Genomic DNA, 17,010 nt, shown 5'->3' on the forward strand with positions numbered 1-17,010 from the left:
CACAGGGAACTATATACTCAATATTTTGTAATAACCTATAAGGGAAAAGAATCTGAAAAAGAATATATTTATATATATAAATTTATATATATATATGTATATGTATGTATAACTGAACCACTGTGCTGTATACCTGAAACTAACAGGATGCTGTAAATCAACTATAGTTTAATAAAAAGAAAAGAAAGGAAAGAGAAGAGAAGAAAAGTAGAGTGATATAAGGACCATGGTCTTTGGAGTCAGATAGACATGGATTTAAATTTTAGCTCTATCATTTCCAGCTGTGATTCAAGTTTCCAAGCTTCTCTCAGTTTGCCATCTGTATAATGGGGCTTACACCTCATAGATTTGTTTTGAGGATTCAATGAGACAATGTATATAAGGCATATGGAGCAGCTCCTGACCATACGGTTAAGTGATCATCAATAAACAGCTTCTTTTACTTGTAATACTATTATAGGTAAGGATGGGTATGGGGATGAGAAATGACTAAATTGGAATTTGCTCCTATGTGCTAGGGACCTGTTCAAATCGTAGAATACACAGGGGGAAGGGAACAGTGGAGTAAGAGGCACCTGTTGCCTATCTGTCTCTTGGACAAATGAGTGCATAAATATTGATAAAAGAGTATGAGCTAACAATATGGATATGACATGAGGGTCTTGAAAAAAGTTCCATCAACAACAAAATGCAAAACCAAAGCAACAGAAGCAACCTTGATGTAAAAGTCATAGATTCCATAGAAACAATGACTGTAAAGGCTCTTTTTGGATGAAATACACCTTGAATCCCTACCTTTGCTTAAATCTTAGACTGAGACTTAACCTAGAAACTTAGAACTATGGGGCTATCTCCCTCTAGACTTTATTTTTTACTTAGACCTATAATCCTTAAGTGTCCATCCTGACCTCCCCCTTTACCATGTAGACCCCTGCTACCTAGGTACACTTCTGACCTAATCAGATTCTGAGCATGGCCTCGTCATAGCCTCATACAATGGAGATCTCTACCACTGCCCTTAAATGTCCCACTGTGTTAGTTATTGGGAGTTGCTTATCAGAGAGCCAATATATGTTAACTGCTTAAAAAGTTTTTTAGAAGCTCTGGGGTACTTTTTAGGAAAATTTTCTAGTTAGATAAAGAGACTTGGGTTTTAATTTTGTTGCTGTCTCTACCTGGCTTTAAATGTGGGCAACTTCTCTCTCCTCTGGTTCTTTCATCTGCAAAATGAGGAGTTTGAACGAAACAGTTGCTGAAGCTCATCGAGCTTTAAATTTCAATGAAATTCAGTCTCTGGGATTACATTTACAAACAACAATACAACTGATCCATATGTAACAACACTGAAATCTAAAAAATGTGAAACAAGGGAGTATGTGGGGTTTCAAAAAAAATTTATTTTCATTTATTTATTTTTGGCTGCGTTGGGTCTTCGTAGCTGCGCACAGGCTTTCTCTAGTTGTGGTGAGCGGGGGCTACTCTTCGTTGCGGTGCGCGGACTTCTCATTGTGGTGGCTTCTCTTGTTGCAGAGCACGGGCTCTAGGCACACGGGCTTCAGTAGTTGTGGCTCGCGGGCTCTAGAGCGCAGGCTCAGTAGTTGTGGCGCACGGGCTTAGTTGCTCCGCGGCACGTGGGATCTTCCCGGACCAGGGATCGAACCCGTGTCCCCTGCATTGGCAGGCGGATTCTTAACCACTGTGCCACCAGGGAAGTCCCAGGAGTATGTGGTTTTTAAAAGAAATTATTTTTTAAACGTTTCTGGGATATTAGGTTCTAGGGTATATCTGGACTCAGTCTCTAGGAACCTGTGCCTTTGGGAAGGCTGTGATATTTAGAGTTTTAAAAACCCTGAGGGAATGTGCCAGTTCAAGCTCTGTGAGATAGAGCCCCAGCCTTTGGGTCCTGACAGGACCCCTTCTCTGAACAGATCACACTTGTGCACGCATCCCCTAAGCTGCCACGACGGCTAATGTGCAATGCATTCAAATGCCACAGAACAGCTGTGATTATTGGAGATATGAAGAGTGACCGGTTATTACGCAAAGTTGACAAGACTTCAGTTCCATGAAGGGAACTTGAGCTTCTACGTAATATGCAAGCAATACTGCGAGTCAAGAGATGAATAAAAGAAAAACATTTAAGGAAAAAACCACCACCATAGATTGGATGATCACAGAGGTTAACAGAAACAGGCAGAGAATGAATCCTCAAATGACCTGTCGGAAGGGCAGTCCCGCAAAAGAGAATTTCAAAAGTAAGCTCCGTGGAGGTTCTCTAGCCTATGCGAGGCCTACCAAGTCCTGGGACCGGCGCTGTTTGGGAGTCTTTGCTGGCTGACATTTAAAATAAAAAAGGCAAAACCAAGCAGATAAACAAACAAACCCCACAACAAACAAAGCTATGATTGATTCACGGCCTTCCCCCCACTACCCCCGCCCAACTGGCTGGTATACATTGCAGTTCAAGCCCCTGTTTCTGAGCAACACGATTACTAAGGCACAGGTTTCAAAGTAGCCTCCTGAATTCACCCTACAGGATTTAGGGATTTATCCTACTGCTGGTAGATTTCTCACAAGGGGAGGAAGTAGGAGAAGAATTGGTCCAGGGTTTGAAGTCAGGGTACCAAAGATTTACCCCAGGCTGGGTATCAACTAGCTCTGTGTCAGCCTCCTATGCACCTTAGTTTCCTCTGCTGCAAAATGGAAATTGTATGTCTGAATGGTTTTTAGAGCTCAACTATTTTGGGTTTGAAATCATTCACTCCCTATGTGAGTCTAGGAAAAGTTATGTAACTTTTTCAAACCTGTATTTCCTTGTCTGTAAATTGGGTAAACTGGCACTAATTTAAGAGATTTTCCCGAAAATTAGAATTATTTCTAATTCTAGGTGCCTAGTACATAGTGGGCTCACACCTTTAAAATGAATGTGCTGAGGATATATTGTGTGCCAGACAGCGTGCTTGATTCTGGGCTATTTATTATTCTTAGAGTTGTGTTTTTAGGATAAATTCAGATATACGAAAAGTAATCAGGATCATGCAGTGCCACGTGGCAACCTGAGATAACTGGGAATCAAGACTTGAACTGTTCTCAACTGTTCGCATGGCCCTGGAGGTCCCCGGCATGGACTAAGTGTCACTCTTCTAAGACCGGGGTTTGACCTGTGCTCTGTAAGCTCCACCTGCAGCACCAAGTCACTTGGCTGATAGCAGAGCCAAGCCCACTGCCTAGCACACAGGACAGCTTTGCTCTTATCTCCTGTACTGGACAGCTCTCAGTTTTGGCTGCCCAGCAGTCTTTCACCCTTTCTTCTGGAAACAGAGCTCTAATGTTTCTTTGGGTAACTATCCTTCCCTCCACCTCAGTCTGTCATTAGCCTAGACTTTACCCTCCCCCCAGTTCTGTGGGTGGGCAGGTAACCCAGGCCACACCAATGAGAAACCCCGTTATCTTTTTTGTTTTTTTTTAATGTCCGGGAAGACACCTCTGGGCCAGAGGCACGGGGAGCCCCACTCATGGCACCAGGCCTGGCTGCAGGGCCCCCCAGTATTGCTGTTGCTATGAGGGCGGGGGCCAGGGATTGTCCTGTGGAGCCACTGTTCACTTGCGTGGGGGACCCTTCCTTTCTTCCGGGGTGTGCTCAGCTTCTGCATGTCCTGGATCTTGTCCAGCAGGCCAGAGACGGAGGCCTCAGTGGGTTTGTAACAGTCCACCAGGAGCTCCTTGACCCTGGCAGCTGGGTCTCATCACTCTCCACATCCAGGAGTTCACCCACAGCAATCTCCAGCTCCAGGATCCCCTCTTCCTGGTAGTTGTAGAGGCCAGGGAGCTGCTCCAGGATCCACTCCTCCAGGTTGAGGCGCTTCCGTAGCTCCTCGAGGTCATACTTAGCCGTCACCTTCCCTTGGCACCTTACTGGGCCCTCACCTGCAGCCCCAGGGGGGCTCTGAAAGCAGACACTGCCACTGCCCAGCTTGGGGGCCAGGACCGCCAATGCTGTGCCCCCTGCGGGGTGGCTGTCCACCTGGCAGCTCCCTCCACCCCATTATTTTTTAAACATAAAGATTATTTTAAAAGCGAGCAAATGACCCAAACCAGGCCAATCAGAGCCATAAGCATCCTACTCTAGGGAGTAGGACCGTCCCTAGATCTCTTGTGGAACAGCTGTTCTCTTTCCCTTGGGATTGTTACATTGGTGGGGATTAAGTCTGGAGCTGCTCATATCATCAGTGCCATGATCTGAGGAGATTCAGTCTAAGAATCAAGTTCACACAGAGGACAGCAGAGCTGAGAAAGATAAAGATATAGATTTCTGAAGGTATTGCCTGAGCGTCTGGATCCAGCTCTACCTGAAGCTGCAAACCCTCTGACTTTTCGGTTACATGAACCAATCCATTATCTCCTTTTGGGGAGACTGGAGGGGTGATTAAGCAATCTGGCTGGGTTCTTTCACTTGTACGAATATTTCACTTGAAAGGGTGCTTATTAACATGTCTTCTGTTCATTACTGGGTATGCAACAATTCAACAACTCTTATTACGGTATTCAGGAATTTGAGGTTTCAGGAAGATCTAGAGATATCCCTCAGCAATACCAAGGTTTTCTAAATCTGTATTGTATGCCAATAGAAGGGACCCATACAACCTGACACAAATAAATCCAAATTCCCACAATCACTTTAAATACCTGTGCTATGTGATCCCTGCTAATTCCCCTCTCATGAATCTCATCCGAGCAATAATTATTTGTTCTTCTGTTCTACTAGGCTGCAGGGGCAGGACTGGCTTGTCTGGTTTGCTCATTAGGGCCTAGCACAGTGCTTGGAAGATGATACATTCTCAAAAATTATTTGCAGAATTGACTCTCGTAAATAACAATGGTGCTTACCTCCCTTTCTTTCTAAAGATTTTTTTTTGATGTGGACCATTTTTAAAGTCTTTATTGAATTTGTTACAATATTGCTTCTGTTTTATGATTTTTGGTTTTTTGGCTGCGAGGCATGGATCTTAGCTCCCTGACCAGGGATCAAACCTGCACCCCTTCCATTGGAAGGCAAAGTCCTAGCCACTGGACCGCCAGGGAAGTCCTGGCACTTATCCCTTTAGCAAGAGCCATGCCTGAATGAAGACAAGCCAAAGCAGTCTTCACCATGGCAATGGGCTAATCATCATGGAAGGGGGTTCACCTGCCTGATTGGGAAGGCACCCCCCCACCCCCGCCGCGTTCTTCTAACCACACAAGAATAATAGGATGGAGTAACCAGGCTGTCTCACTTCCCTGAGGCCCCATCTCTTCTAGGCTATGAGGCTCCTCCCAGTGAAGGGAAAAAAAAACACTCCTTCTGGACCCACAGGAGCAGATAAAAGAGAGAACTGGGAATGGGGGGTGAGGAACGAGGGAAGTGAGAATCCTTTCAAGAGAACCACACAGAAAGACAGCAAAAAATGATATGGGGATGGGGGGGAATCTGAGACAGTTAACATTAAAATATATATATATATATATATTTTTTTGGCTGTATTGGGTCTTCGTTGCTGTTTTCTCAAGTTGGGGTGAGCAGGGGCTACTTTTCGTTGTAGCACACGGGCTTCTCCTTGCGGTGGCTTCTCTTGTTGCAGAGCACGGGCTCCAGGCGCGTGGGGTGGCTTCTCTTGTTGCGGAGCATGGGCTCTAGGTGCGTGGGCTTCAGCAGTTGTGGCGCACGGGCTCAGTTGCTCCACGGCATGTGGGATCTTCCCGGACCAGGGCTTGAACCTGTGTCCCCTGCATTGGCAGGTGGATTCTTAACCACTGGGCCACCAGGGAAGTCCCTGAGACAGTTAACATTTAGTAACATACTAATAACATATGTGGCCCTTTCCATATGTCATTTCACTTCCTCCTCCTATTAACACCTTAACGTTTTGTACAGGTGGGAAATTAAGAGACCAGCAGAAGATGGGTGACTGGCACAAGCTTATGCAGATCCCAAGTGGCTGGCCAGGATTTGCATTCTACCCTGGCTGACTCTACAGCCCATGCTCTTTTCACTGCACTCTGCTGCTCCCATTTGAATTATTTTTCAGAGGTCAAATGGCTTATTTCCTTTCATGATATTTGCCTCATAGGTCCCTTATTACCGTAATACAACCTGGCAACTCTGATGTTCCTCACATGTGTTTTGTGCATAAGAAGAATGAATTGTTTGGGGTTGGGGGAAGCAACTGCCATTTAGTACTAAGAAATATGGCAAATGTAAGTTTACTGTGGAAATACACATTTTAAAAAACATTCCATACACGTGAGTGGTTAAATACGCTAGTTTCAACAATACAAAGGATGCAGCGTGAAATGGGTAACTCTCCGTGATCCTGCAGCTACATTAACAGGACTGTACATTCCCATTTCGAGTATCAGTGCTCACCCCCCTTTGCCTACATGGATGATAAGCTGATACTACATAAACATTGTTAAAGCTACAGTTCCATGCTACAGTAATTCACTTAACTTTAACATGATTTATGGTTCTGTCAATCGGTGAGGTTGAAAACCCTGTGCTGAAGCTTAAATGTGAGCTTCATATTTAAAACAGCAAGTGTGTGTGTGTGTGTGTGTGTGTGTGACAGAAGAAAACATTTCATATAGAGAGGAGATACAAGTCCAATATTGACTTTTTATTCTACTCTGAAAAAAGAAAAATAAAGAATGAATCTAAACATGGAATCAACATTATATTAAGCTCAACCAGAAAGACCTGGGAGTTTATCTGATTATGTGATTTATAGTACAAGTGATACCCAGAAGTCTCATCAGTGACATAATTCCAAAGAAACCTTGCTCAGAACCCACGCCTTCACTGTGGCTGCATGTGTGGGTCTGTGGTTGGGGGGCGGGTAGGGGAGTGGAAGAGAGGGAGGGAGAGATGGAGAGATGGAGAGCAGCTTCTTTTGTCCACATGAGTTTAAATCTGGGTCCACGTGGTTAATCACCCATCACCCTATTCTCCTCTCCGGTGCTCACCCGGGAGGCATTTTGCCTCTTTAAGAGATAAGGAGCCAATTGGTCTTACTGCTCTAACCTGTCCTCGTTGGGACCACATATTAACAGATTCCACTGCAGAAGAGCTCTCTTTAGAAGTTTGCTGCTGGGATGACAAATTAACCCAGCAGGGTGTCCCACACATCTACCTCAGTACAAATTATTAGTGTAATAGAGCTTTTAGTTATGCATTTATCTAGTAATTATTGAACGTTACACAAAACCAAGCTGAGCACCACGGCCCTTTATGAGGCTCGCTCGGTGGGTGGCCTTCCAGTTCATTTAGGATACCAGTTCACTTGCAGACAAATTAGCTAAACAGCCTTCTCCTTTAAATATGTTCCATGTCACAGTGAAACTCTTTACAGTACAGTAAAGGTACAGTTTTAATTACATGCTTCCTGACTTTTGTTTAGTTGTAGTTTTGAAACATTTGCTCGAACTGTTTTTTCCTTTGGCTGGGCAGTAATAGGTGGTTGTAAGTATCTGGCTAATGAATTTAATAATTTCCGGAACTGGGACTTAAAGGGCCTTTGCTAAAAAGCTGCTTCTCTTTACCATCCAGTTCCTCCAAAGCCCATCGACAACGTTTCCCATTAGGCTGGACACCAGCACTTGAGCTAACCTTGCCCCGTGTTCACAAGCCCTCTTACTCTCTTTTTAGTGCTCCTCAAAGGTCGTACTTGTTAGGTCTGTGATGCCTGCATTTGGAAGTCAATTCTGATTGTTAGAAAGACAATGTAATGTCTTCTCAAATGACACACTACAGTAATAAATAAACACCTTGCATCTGTTGGCAGATTATTTCAGCGCCTTGTTAGCAACAGGTACTTAATTGCTTCTCATTTTCCTGAGATGATTCAATTGCACTAAACCAGGAGAGACAAATTAGATTCAGCTCCACTGAAAGGAGCACCAGCGTGTTCCACAACTAAGTTAAGAAGTTTTCCTAAGAGGCAAAGAAGTTTGCCAATATGATACGAGAATGCTAAATGAAACTATTGCTTAGGTAGAGGGCCTATGTCAAGGAAGGGTGCCATGGTTATGAGCGTGACGAGGCGCCAGGGACTATTCCTTCTTCAGGATCCTTAGTTTGGGCAGACGCATTTCTAATACCATAGAAAATATTCCATAAAAAGGGGATCAAATCATTTTGAGCTCAGCATTTCTCTTAATGCCCATGAAAGTAGAAGTTCTTAATTAAAACCAAGCAAACGTATATCGAGCATTCATTCACCATGCTATGCATCTCCCTAAATGTTGCCAAATACACGCACTTGAATATTGTATTATTATCACACATGGGGGATGGAAAGAACTCCCTATTATTCCCGAACTTTCTGTTTGCTTTCAATCAAATCCATGTTCTTATTCATTTATTCAACAAATATTTATTGAGTGCTTTCCTAATGCCAGGCACAAGGCTGAGGGATACAGGATATCGGGAGGAAGAATAAAGAATGGTCCCTGTTCTAATGGGCCCTGCCATCTAGTGATAACTGCTGCCTTCCTGTGGTACCTCTCCTTCCTTCCTCCTCTATTATTGTCTATGAGTCTCCGCTCTTCCAACCTTTCCTGGTGACCTGAACTTCCTGGAAGGTTACCTTAATTCTCATAATTCTCCGCAGTATATTTTTCTTGGCCAAACTGGGAGATGTTAACTTCAGACCCTCAGATGTCTCATCACTAAGAGCAAGATCCCTGTTTGGGCCACGAGGATCATGGACTTAGAGAGGTTTAGAGAGCATGTAAACGTCTGAACAGAAACTGGCAGGATTCTTTGAAAGCTGCACAATAAATCTTTGGTTTATATGGCTATTGTTTTAATACATCTTGTGCATGTTTTCAGAATCAGGGCAATTTGATTTCTAAACTCCCTTCACATGTATGTGTGTATAAATATGTATATATATATATATATATATATATGTGTGTATGTATGTTGTGTGTGTGTGTGTGTATATATATATATATATATATATGTATATATATGTATATGTATGTATGTATGTATGTTTTGACCCATAAAGAAGTGGGGCTTTAGCCCTGTGCTCACATTTTGTATGTCTGGATTCCTCAGTACTTAGCTAAAGCACGACTGCTGTTGCCTTGCAGGCTTACGACTAGGAGGTACTCTGTCTGAGAACAGGGGTAAATCACGCTTGTTTGGACTCGCCCAGTGCCCAATGCCATGGTAGTCCTCTATCAGGTTGCCCCCGACCCTGACGGCACCCTGGAGTCCCCATCACAATAATACAACGGCTGGCTTTCTTGTCTGCCCTCCACCAGGAAGTAAGCATGCTGAGGCCGGAATCCAAGCTTCTCTTTTTTACTCTATTAAGCAAGTAGCAGAGCACCTTGTACACTTTAAGTGCTTGATAAATACTTGCAGAACGGTCCCCGTAATGAGAGTCTGCAAGCTAATTTCAATATTCAAAAAAAACAAAAAAAGCCAAACTGACCTCCAAAGTTGTCTTTGAAGTGACTCGCACCTACCAGAAACCCTGCGTTTACCAGTAGCAAGGATTCAGGGGCTCATAAAAAATGTCAAGTGATCTGTTTATGGCTGTTATTAAAAAAAAACTCAGTGTGATAACGCGGGTTATGTCATGCTTATCGAAAGATCTAAATGGTTATGTCATGTTTTTGACTAATAAAAATTGTGCAAACAAACTAATTGTTTAAATAAATGCAGTTGATTTCTCCCAGCGGTAGAGAAAAAGGTAGAAACTGCTGATATGGTGAAAAAGGCACAGCACTGGAGACTAGATTTCTAGTCTTAGCTCTGGCCAGCTCAGATTTCACATTTCTATGAGTAATGGGAACTATGTTGCTGACTGCTAGCCAGCATATTTCTCCCCTATTTACCTACTTCTAAAGCCCCAATTTTATACAGAGCAGCAATCTGCTCAGCTATAAGACCTAGATTTTCCAGCCTCCCTTGCAGCTAGAGGAGATTGTGTGGCATAGCTCTGATCATGCTGTGTAACATTCTATAAAAGGTGGCAGAATGAGCTGGCGGGCACTTTTTGCCCTTGTCGGTTCCCTTCTTTCTGCTTGGAAGGCAGATGCATGGAAAGAGGGTAGTGGCCATGCTGTGACCATGAGGTCACAGCATGAGGATGAAAACGCCCCATTAAAGCATGGGTAAAAGAAGAAATCTCAGTCCTTGATGGTGCTTTGGTGACACCATGACAGTCCTGAATCGTGTATTTGTTTCTATATGAGAAAACTACAACCTGCTTAGTCCGACTTTCAGTTACTTACAGCCAAACACATTCTTAGTGGATACAGGGAAAGGATTAAACCAGAAGATTCTCAGAGCACTATTCTGAAATTCTATGGCTCTAGATGAAGCTCAATCAGTGCTTATTTGCGATTACTCTCAACCTCTGCCTCACAACGTGTATAGTGCAGGCCCCTCCCTGCTTCTCAATCCCGAAAGCACAGAGTTGCCTTACCTAGTGCTGAGCATTTAAATTAAGTATCATTCATTATCTTGTTTTTGAAAATAGCAGACTTTAGGCAGAAACATAAGTTTCAAGAAGACAAACTTTCAAGAAGTTCGAAAATATCTCTGATGAGTACTCCAAATAATTATCACAAAGAGTTAGGCTCTTTTAAATCATCAGGCAAACCTACAACTCTTAAAAAGGCAAAAGGAAGAAAAAGGATTTTTTTCTCCATTATCATGAATAAGATAAATTGTCATGATTAAATACTTTATTATGGTTGAAATTTTAAGTACTGGTAAAAGAAAGTCTCTGAAAGCCCAATCGCTCAGCTTGAAGTGCACAGTAATTGTAATAATGTATAACAAAATACAAATGCCCTTACTGAAACTTAATCTCTTCCCCACTCCCTAGGACACTGCATAATTTTTAACCCCTTCACCTAATTTTAACTACATAGGTGGCAAAGTATTACCCCCATGATACAGATGGCCAAACTGAGGCCACAAGGTTAAATGATTTATCAAAGCCATAAAGAAAGCCAATATCAGAGAAGGGATTCATTTTAAGAAACCACATGTCTCTACCTTCACAAGGTAAATAGGAAAGTGATTGGAATAGCATAAACTAAGAAAAAACATAGCCTTTAATAGCAAAGCCTTACTTCATAATCTTGCAAAAGCTTTCTTTGGATGAAAGGCCATCGTTCTTCCTCATCTTTAACATTCCTCATAAAGAAGTACTATATAAACTATTATCCTTTGTCACCCTTTGTTCTTCTGAAGCAATGACAATCTGTCAGTGTCAGGGAGGGGATGAATGTCTCTTGTGTACCTTTATGTGCAACTTGAGTACTTTTTATTCACTCAAGCAATATTTGAGCATTGTGTATGAGACACAATGAAGATACCCAAAAGCACACATTAGAGATCCTTCCTCTCAGAGGTTTTGCTCTAGAGGAGGGACAAGACATGTACATTAACTAACAAAGCAAGACCATGTCGGTGGAGGGAATGTGCAGGTGTGAAAGTCTCCCGGAGTCTGTGGAGTGTGAGATGATGGTGGCCTGGGTGGAGCTGAGCAGGTTTCGGGTAGAAGGTGGTACCCAAGCTGGTCTTAGGTTGGGCAATATGTGGACAGGCAAAGGCAGGAGGACAGCCTGAGATTTTCAAACCCTGGATGAAAACGGGTGATTTAATTGTTTGTATGACCTGAGTACATACTCTACTTCCAGGCACTGTGCTATGGACTGCAAGTACATGATTTCCTCTACTCCTTAGATAATACAATTCTCTTGAGGTTGAGATTAGGATCTTCAATTTATAGATGAGGAGCCCATGGCTCCAAGAAGGAAAGCTATGTGCTAGGTTCTCACAGTTGGTGAAAGTGGTAGAGACAGGATTCAAATACCAGTCCATTCGACCCCCGAAGTTTTGCACTTACCCACGCCCTTCCAGGCTCTATTTTTCCGCCTCAGCTTTACAATCATCAAAGAGAGGTTTCCTTTTTAAAAGGTGGCCACCGAATTTCCAAACATAGATAATTTTTGCAGTGAAAAATGGGGTCATTGTTTTTTCAGGGAGGAGACCTTGCTTTTCTGTAACTCTGTTAAAATACCACCCTTGGCCTGGGCACTGAGGTACGTTACAAAGCTACTGCTTACTAACTGGTGTTTGTCTCATCAAGGTAGTCCCCTGAGAAATTTTAAGGAAGGCAGCAGAAGCCTTGCAACCTAGGTGCTATCCAGAGGTGACTATACCATGTAATTCTGAACAAGAGTGCAGTAAACAGCCTCCCCAGTGCCCCAGGATCCTGATAAAGGACACACCTTTCTCTTCTTCCTTCTGAAGTTGGATCATCTGTCAGGATTTTCTAATGATTTATCTTTTCAGACTGTGGTAACTCCTTATAATAAAAAGAACATGTGCAGTTGAATTCTCCTTTATGTCCAATGTCTCATTTATTCCACACTGGCTCCCTCGGTCAGACTCTCCTCCTTTAAATCCGGCCTCATCTTCCTAAAATATCAACTCTTACTCCCAGATGTGATGTCATTCCAAGCATTAGCTTTCCAACTAGTTCAGAGAAGAATAACTGGGATGATGATACCTGTAGCAAGTATGTCTTAAATAATAAGCACCTGAATACCAACCTTTAAAAAGGTCTTAGCCCAAGAGTGTCGCATGTTAGTCTATCTCAATTCTGTGATGATGACCACAAAGAGGCTGCTGAAGTATTTCATCTCAACTACCCCACTTCCCTTCACCAGACCACTAAGTGGGGCAGGATGCAATAAGAATGGGTACCTGAGTAGATTTCCCAGAAAGGAGAACTGAGGATGCTGGGAACCATCTTGAATTCTGGTGAAAAAAAAAGAATCTTTGGAATTCCATAATTCTTAAATTGAGCATCTTTCTCTTTTCCACATAAACAATTTCATGAGTATGAATAGATCAAAACTCACTGTCCTGTAGGCTAAGACGGTCCCCTCTGGTCCAACCCAGTGTGGGTCATTTTAGCAAATGTGATTGTTTAGCATGAAGAAAGCACCCAATCATGGCACCCACAGTAACTGCTAGAATCATTTCAGTAATTTCTAGAACTATGGTCTTACGGCAAGACACACAGAGGGCATTCAGTATTTATTGAATAAATGATAACATATGCACATTGCTTTGTGCTCCTCAAAGTGTCTCTACAAATATTGTTTTATTGTAGTTTCTGTATAAGCATATGAGGTTGGGAGAAAACATTCATTCAGCAGTAGTATTGTTCCCATTTTATCGATGAGGATATTAAAAAATTCAGAAGGTAAGTGGAAAGGGAAAGAGGCAGCTTAACCAACTAACCTGAGTGCTGACATTGCTGCTTCCCAATTCTTATCGCCCTGCTGTGCCCATGAGTCTTTTCTTTGTTTGGAATGCCCTCCATTCATGTAAGCAACTTTTAAGATTTGACTTCAATGTTATGTACACTTTGAAGTCTCTTTATTTGACATAAAGTGATAAGTAACAGTGCATTCCACATCATCTTCTAAATGCTTATTTTCCTGCACTAGATGATATGCTCTATGAGGACAGAAACCACTGATTTCCCAGTGTCTGTATAGTGACAGGTACTCATTAAATCCTTGTTTAATGGATGAAGGAACCTCCATAGTTCCCTCCTCTGAGGCCCTACAGAACTGTCTGCTTTTCACATTAATTTACCATTTAGAATGTTAACCTGACCATAATAAAGATGAGAAACGCCACATGCCTTATCTCCCTGAGACCAAAAATCTTCTGACTAAAAGGGCTTTGTATTTCTTACTTCGCACCACAGTTTCAATGCTTAAGGAATGTTGACAACGAGGAAAATATCCTACTGGCCCATTTAAAGAGACTCATTCTGGGACCACATAATCCCATTCAGATGCAAGGTTTTCAAGTTAGGAAAAAATACATATTTAGCTTCTCTGATTGTACCACACACACTCTCACACACAAGTGAAATAATTAGGGATCTTGAGAAAGTTCCGTCAATGATCACAAGATGTTCAAAGATGGGGCAAGTGAGCAACCATAATTGTGGAGAGAGAAACTGCTTCACACAATAGTCAGAATACTTATTTTCTTCAGTCTGATTTCTGCACGTGTGCATTGGCCAGCCCTCTCAGCTGCCATATTTCCCTGAGATGCACACAGAGTATTCATAAAGGGATTCAGATTTGTGGCACTCACATTGAGATTAATGCAAGAAACATCAGTTTCCCCAGGCGTATGTCAAAGTAGACAAGAGACCATAACTTTCTAGGATGTTTTATGATACCAGCTGGTAGATCACAAACCTACCTAAACGAAAATCTGATGGGAGAAAGCAAACGTGGTTACAATTATTCGTACTCCTACTGTGGGAGTTTCATAAACAAACTAATAAATATTTTCATCTTGCAATAAGATCAAGTTAAGTGATTTGCTGACATTCTCTTGAGGTTTAAAGCTTGTCTTTAATGTGAAATACAAATCATATTTCTTGTGGACACATTTTAATAATAAACTTAAAAGCACATGAGACAAAAATAATGAAAACATTGCAATGAAAACCAGACAAACTATCTACCACTTCAAAAGGAGGGAATGAAGATGGCTCGTCAACACAGTGATTGCAGACAACCTCAATGCAAAATGCCACATATTGAAATCAGGTTTCAAGGAAAGGGAATCAGCAGGGGTGAGAGAATGAAAATAAGCTATTGCTTGAAAAGAGGTAATTGACTACACAAAAATAAACTACCTAACACACGCACACAAATACACACACATTCACGTGCATGTGATCCCCTCGTACAATTTGTAGGACAGGTTTGATTTTCCTTTAATTCAAATTACCTCCCACCTCTTTTCAACATCCCACCAGCAAAGAAACAGGTAAGGATCAGGGTTTGATGCCAAACCTCTTGGGTCCCTACAATTCCAAAGCAGCCCCCGAGGATAAGAAATTGGAACACTTGCTGCCTTTAGGACCACTCTGGGGGAGCCTTCATTGTCTCTCATTTTGCTACTCTGGTCTCATGTCTCTCATTTTGCTACTCTGGTCACAAGGTCATGATCTAAGCACAATCAAGGGTGCCTGTGGAGCAGCTCACCTCTGGGTCCTGTAATGACAGGTCGGTGATGCTGTGTGAATGCCGTTCCCAGGGAGGAGGTCTGCGAAGGGGAGGGGCTGCTGAAACCAGACTTCTCCGACTTCTTCAGTGTGGTTGGAGATGGCATTCCTGGCAGGAAGGATGGAGTGACAAGCACACTTAAATCACGGAACAACAGTTTATGCAACCTAAAAGATCAAACTTAAAAGAATTTAAAAAAGAAATCTACCTGTAAAGGGAAAATTTGTTTTGAATTGGTTTGAACTTGTCATAGGAACAAACAGGTGACAGAACGGTCCCCTGATATCAGCATAGAGCTGATTTCAACTTACTCTCCTAAATCACAGTCCATTTGGGGGTTACTGATCTTCTCTAATTATGGAGCACCACTTCCCCAGTGCTTCCTGAAGTTGTTGTCCGAGCCAGTGGCCTTTCGGACCCTTTGTAAAGAAGGTTATAGAAGCATATGAGGACCTCATATGCAATCATCTTATCTTGCCAGTTACTTTACTTCAGTGTCAAGGCACTCTCTCCACATTTTATACAATTTAGCTATTTTAACACTTAAAAAACCCTCATCAGTGGTAACTCAGTTGCTCATCCAATGAATAATTTATAATAGAAAAAAAAGAAAAGGTAGAAGTTAAAAAAGAAAAGTTAAATGGTTAACTAAGGTATAACCAATGCAAATAACACTGTAAAAGAATAATGACAAGGGAAAGATATTTAATGACATGAAATAAAGACATGGAAAGCGATTACAAAATAGGATATTATACAATGATGCCATTTTAAAATGTATTTCTATGTACAGAGAAAGAACTGGAAAAAATATGCATAAACTATAACAGTAGTTCTCTCTGCATGTTGGATTTCAGTGATTTTCACTGCTTCTTTTTGCTTACTTGTTTTTTCTATGATGAATATATTTTAAGAAAATAAAAGCTTGTTTTTTTAAAAAATAGTATTTTTACTATAGTCTAAACTTTTCATAGCATTTCCAGCATAGGAAATGCTTTGGGAAGAAAATAATGGGAAAATGGTCCCTTGTAATTACTGCATCTGTAATGTTCTCGGCAACTACGCTGACACACACAACTAGAGGCATCTATCAGTTTGGTAGGGTGCCAGTTAAAACAATGAAAACTTGGATATAAAAATAAAGGAAATGACTCCTAGTCTCCACATCACAGGAAAGATTTGGGCTCTTTTAAATTTGCAGCACAAAATTGGTCTGATTTCATGTTAAAAGAACCAAATCTCATTTTACTTATACATATCTACATGTATTATGTTCTGCCTATGACCAGAGAATTATTTGGGTGAACTGGAAAAATAAGTAATAAAAATAATAATGATATTAGCATGTAAATGTTACTGAGTACTTGCTAAATTCCATGTACTATTCTAAGCACTTTATAGGTATAGATCTGTTTAGAAATTTAGTTAGTCTAAACATGTCCTTGTTATTTCTAATCACAGATTTCCTTAATGAAATTCTACAAGACAACCTTCAAGTGTGACCACAGATTCTATAAGGAGAGAGACCAGGTCTGCTTTGCCTGCCTCTATTTTCAGGCTATCTAACAAAGAGTCTAGAACATATCAAGTGGCCTGAAAAGATATGTAAACTACCTGTACAGTTCTCGGCTTTATCTGTGGCTTTACTAAGAGATGCCTGGACAGAGCAAAACTTGGGGTATTGACACCTAAGAAAGAAACAAATTGCAAATCGGCAAGCACATTTGCATAGTCAGACATAAGGACAACATGAAGTGGCGTGTGATTTCACACGAGCTAGACAAATCCAGATCAGATCCGTTCTACAGATCAATATGTGTGTGATTTGAATTAGAAGCAAGTCACTAAGTGATTTAGCTATATTTATTTGCTCGCTGAATCAGTAACCAAAGT

At 41.7% G+C, this 17,010-nt stretch overlaps 1 protein-coding gene across 7 annotated transcripts in view; it reads right to left on the reverse strand.

Annotated features, from left to right (window-relative positions):
* The window catches only part of NFIA (nuclear factor I A), a 401,445-nt gene that overhangs the window by 71,284 nt on the left and 313,151 nt on the right, over positions 1 to 17,010 (reverse strand). For 4 of the 7 annotated variants that reach the window (XM_073789111.1, XM_073789101.1, XM_073789092.1 and 1 more), the window contains 2 exons: positions 15,097 to 15,225; positions 12,776 to 12,829 (listed from right to left, as the gene is read on the reverse strand). In XM_073789111.1, coding sequence (XP_073645212.1) covers positions 12,776 to 12,829; positions 15,097 to 15,225 — 183 coding nt within the window. The remainder of the gene's footprint in view (positions 1 to 12,775; positions 12,830 to 15,096; positions 15,226 to 17,010) is intronic. The other 3 variants (XM_073789110.1, XM_033865654.2, XM_033865653.2) reach the window with 1 other exon arrangement.

The sequence above is a fragment of the Tursiops truncatus genome, chromosome 1 (genome assembly GCF_011762595.2).
Source record: "Tursiops truncatus isolate mTurTru1 chromosome 1, mTurTru1.mat.Y, whole genome shotgun sequence".
In the NCBI taxonomy this organism is placed as follows: Eukaryota; Metazoa; Chordata; class Mammalia; order Artiodactyla; family Delphinidae; genus Tursiops; species Tursiops truncatus.